This window comes from Quercus robur, chromosome 4 (genome assembly GCF_932294415.1).
Source record: "Quercus robur chromosome 4, dhQueRobu3.1, whole genome shotgun sequence".
NCBI classification, from domain to species: domain Eukaryota; kingdom Viridiplantae; phylum Streptophyta; class Magnoliopsida; order Fagales; family Fagaceae; genus Quercus; species Quercus robur.
This window is the reverse complement of record NC_065537.1, coordinates 68,606,844-68,611,160: the sequence shown is the minus strand read 5'-3', so window position 1 is coordinate 68,611,160 and position 4,317 is coordinate 68,606,844. Positions and strand designations below refer to the sequence as shown.

The window sequence follows — 4,317 nt, the reverse complement described above, 5'->3', positions numbered from 1 at the left end:
TATTTTTTCATCTTTTTTTCTCCTCCACACACGTATTATTTACTTCTCCCTATCTTCACTTTTGACTTTTCTTTATACTTTTCTTCTTCACCAGAACACACCAGAAGATCAAGTTTCTAGAATTCGTCCACTCTCATTCCAGAACATACCATTTCTCCACTTTTTCTACTTTCTCTACCAGAACATACCATTCCAGAACATACCAGAAGATCACGGCTGCTCTCTACTTTTCTTTATACTTTCTCTATTTTCTCATTCCAGAACATACCATTTCTTTATACTTTCTCTACTTTCCTCCACACATTCAACCACACAGCCCACACCCACGCACTTCTTCATCTTGATCTTCACAGGTAATTTCTCTTAATTTTACCAAAAATCTTCAATACCTCTCTCAGCCCACACCCACGCAAAGTGATCAGTGACTCCATGATTCTCATCAAGAATCAAGACGCAATTCATTTCGGCAGTACCCACTGTAGCAGAGAGATGAGATCTAGTTCTAGAACTGAGAACTGCAGATAGCGTGATCTGCCTTTTGAAACACAGTGGGCAATTTGGGAAGAAGACGAAGAAGAAAGAAGAAGAAGACGAGGAAGATCGGTCTGGATTGGTAACTGAGAACATCTTTTGATTTATCAAAGGGTAAAGTTAGATTTTTAGTAAAATGTGAAGGGTAATTTGGTAATTTCCCAAGATCGTCCAACGGATATATGACAACGCGCATGGACTTTGTTCAAAATGGACCTCTGAGCTCCTTTTATGGCTTGCACATTCTCTTCACAAACCCAAAACGCAACTTTTTCCAAAAAGTTGCATTTTATACTAACCAAACGGGTTTTGGACATTTGCTTTTTTCAAAACAGGCTTTTTGGACTGGAAAAGTTGAAACAAACGGGCACATGGTAAAATTCACAATTTTTTTTTTTTTTTTTGAGAAAATAATAAAACTTATAGTAATTGTAGCAGTGCTAAAAAAATATACATCACTTAAAAGTTATAGCCCTAAACTGTACGTTATTGCTAAAAACTTTTAGCAATACACACCCATGGTAAAGCTCAATTTAACATTTGTTGCTAATATAGCAATTTTCGGGGGTAATGCTAATGATCCAAAGCTGACTATGTTAGTCAAATGTGACAATAGAGTCCAGCATAATTCTCGGCTGTCTTCTCACTTGTCTGCATCTTTCCATTTCACATTGTTCAGTTAACCGTGTCTTCATCTATGGATCCATCTCGACAACCCAATCCTGAAGAAATCTCGACCATTGAGAACATCATCAACATCTTATCCTCCTCGTCTAGTCTTCTCTCTCAAGTCATGGTCACTGCCTCTAAAAGAAGCATCAGGAACAACAGCACTGACAACAATAGTGGCAGTAGTAATTCCAACAACAATGATCATGAATATCTTTTAACTCACAAGCAATTGGATAAGATATGGAGAGATCTCAAACAAATTATAGTGGCTTTCAACAAACTCAGGGAAATTAAAGATGATGCAGTTGGACCAAGTAAGAGCCTTAATAGCAGCCTTGATTACATCCGCGAGGTAGTTGCAGGACCTTCTACGGATTTCTCAATCAAGAAAGTTCAAGCCAATCTTAGCACACTTAAGGATGATGCCATGAAGTTGAAGTCGAACATTCCACTGTGGCAACCCAAAAAGTCTAATAAAAATTCTGGTGTTATTCGATATTCAATATCGAAGTTGAGGAATGAGATCATTATTGAAGTTGATGACTTTTCAAGCTTACGCATGTATGGGCCGTCTAGTCTTAGATGGGTTTTCTCTGAATATCAGGAGTTATTTGAGGAGCTTAGTATTGGGTCGAAACTTTGCTGCTTGTCCTTCACTGTATTTCCGGCGAATGTGGTATTAAAGGGGAGGCTTCTGATAGATTGGTGGGTTGGAGAGCGTTTAGTGGATTTGCAAGATTCTGGTAACGTTCTTACAGAACTTGTGGTGAAGGGATTTATTGAGCCAGTTAAAGAAAGCCACAAACTGGTCGCGGACAGGTTTAAGATGCAGCCTCTAATGCACCATGAGGTTCTAATGTTTGCCACGGCTGAGTTCTCTGTTAAACATTTGAATGGCATTCAAACTGTAAATTCTATACGGTGTAACAGGGCATTTTTAGTGGAGACCGACTATGGAAATTTGGAATTAAGTCAATTAACAAAGGAACTTCATGATTTAGATCAGGAAGAACTGCAAACTATATTTAATATTAATGATCCTTTTCCTGATCAAAGATTTGAGTTGTTTGCAAAGAGGAAAAATGTCAACATTGTGGATTGGTTTTCAAAGATGAAAAATGTCAATGCTCTTTATTTGGGAAGGTGGCAAAGCCAGCATCACATTGAAGTACAAAGCACTGAGTTCTTAAAAGGGTTGAAGAATATGGGCTGTTTAAGGCTTTTAAGCCTACAAGGAATCTCTAGAATCAATGAGCTTCCTAATTCCATTGGCAAGCTAAAAAATTTGAGGATCTTAGATCTCAAAGCCTGCCACAATCTGGAGGTACTTCCGGATGAGATAGTTTCACTCAAGAAGCTGTTACGCTTGGATATTTCAGAATGCTACTTGCTAGATGACATGCCCAAGGGTCTAGCTTCTCTTTCAGAACTCCAAGTCCTTAAGGGGTTATTGGTGATTCGAAAAGCAGAAACTCATGTACTCTTGAAGATTTGGTGGGATTGAAGCAGTTGAGCAAGTTGAGCATTAATACAAGCAGCAAGGCTTTCCCCAGAGAAAAAGAGCTACGTGCTTTAGGAGAGATGAAGGCACTACGGAAGCTAGCAATAGCATGGGGTGGCAAAACTACGGAGAAAGAAAATGCTGAGTTAACTTCAGTGGGTATCATAAAGTCAGATAACATAGGAGATAACAAAAGCCAACACAGCAGTGAAGAAAAATCAACAAGAGGATCAAACCGACTCAGCAGAAAACTGACAATGAATCCTGACGCAGCGGGGCTTCCCACAGGACTAGAGAAACTTGAACTACAGTGCTTTCCTTGCAGTAATATACCCAATTGGCTGATACACGAAAATCTGAAGAGCCTAAAGAAGCTTCACATTAAAGGAGGAAAAAAACTAGAAAATTTAGGTCCTAATGTATGGACAGTAGAGATTTTACGTTTGAAGTACTTACGTAAATTTTATATGTTCCGGGATGAACTTCAGATATCATTCCCAAATTTGCGTTTGTTGGAGAATGTTGAGTGCCCTGAACTCTCTTCCTGCCCACAAGGAGTGTGGCTGAATGAGGAGTGTAAGCTATTCGATATGGATTCACCGCTTTGTTGTTAATTCCCTTTCAGTTTGTTCCTGTGCAATCATGTCTGTATTTTATTGGATTTTACTGAACTATTATTATCTTGCATAGCCTTCTTTACTCCATCTATAATGAGCTATTCAGTTAGTTTGCATCCAACCTATCATCTATGTGATACTCTTTTCAAGTTAATTGCACTATTCAAAGTACAGAGCACAGTATTTTCCCCGCATCTTATTGGCACTAACAAATTGTTGTTCTTAATTTGTCTAGTTTACTGATCCATAAAAAGGTTACATACGAATGAATGAGTGTTTTAATTAAGAAGTAAAGAAAAGAATGATATTGAGAATTGACTAGTGTTGGGAAATTTAGACCCCGGTTGATAGAATTAACAAGTATTAAACCGAAGTTGTTAACTAGATTTATTATGAATAAACCTTGTTAAAATAAATTAACATCAATATCATGTCAATATCATGCACAGCGGAAAAGTAAATAAGACAATATATGATGACATAGGAAAACCAATGAAACAAACTAGTTTCACAGTAAAAAACTTAGGGGGAAACCTTCCAGAAAAGCAATCTACTATAATAAAGAGAAGTTTCAAATCTAGTACAAAACTTTTGTCCCTAGACTCTACAATCCTCGTAGATGAACTTACAGTATAAATCTTTTACCATTTTAGAACTTTTGAACTTTTCAATATATGAACACCACCTTTTTGCGTGGATTATAGTACGTGACTAACTAAAGATGCACGGCTCTCAGTACGTGACTAACTCACCAACTTGAAGAAGATATTATTGGCTGCAAAGTTCTTCACTTCATCAACAATGAAGATCAAGAATCACTTGGGTACAAAATCCTAAGGCGAAAAGACGCAATAGCTTCTTTCAAAGAGAATAAGGCACTTAGTCACTTTTTGCATGTGTTCTCCTTGTATTCTCTTATTTGACGGCCTTTAAAATAAGCCTTATATATGTTTAGGGTTGGAAGAAAAGAAACCCTACACATACATGTCAACATGG

At 37.5% G+C, this 4,317-nt stretch overlaps 1 protein-coding gene across 1 annotated transcript; it reads left to right on the top strand.

Moving 5' to 3' along the window:
* Positions 1-1,228: 1,228 nt before the first annotated feature.
* Positions 1,229-3,318, top strand: LOC126722459 (disease resistance RPP13-like protein 4). The gene is made up of 2 exons (XM_050425617.1): positions 1,229-2,656; positions 2,713-3,318. Exons 1-2 carry the CDS (start codon positions 1,229-1,231, stop codon positions 3,316-3,318), a joined length of 2,034 nt encoding a protein of 677 aa, XP_050281574.1.
* The last annotated feature ends 999 nt before the right edge of the window (positions 3,319-4,317 follow it).

Bases quoted from the DNA above. Each gene is read 5' to 3' on its own strand.
- LOC126722459 (XM_050425617.1), top strand. From the start codon at position 1,229: ATGGATCCATCTCGACAACCCAATCCTGAAGAAATCTCGACCATTGAG. The intron at 2,657-2,712 runs GTGATTCGAAAA...GGATTGAAGCAG, and splicing joins AAGTCCTTAAGGGGTTATTG to TTGAGCAAGTTGAGCATTAA.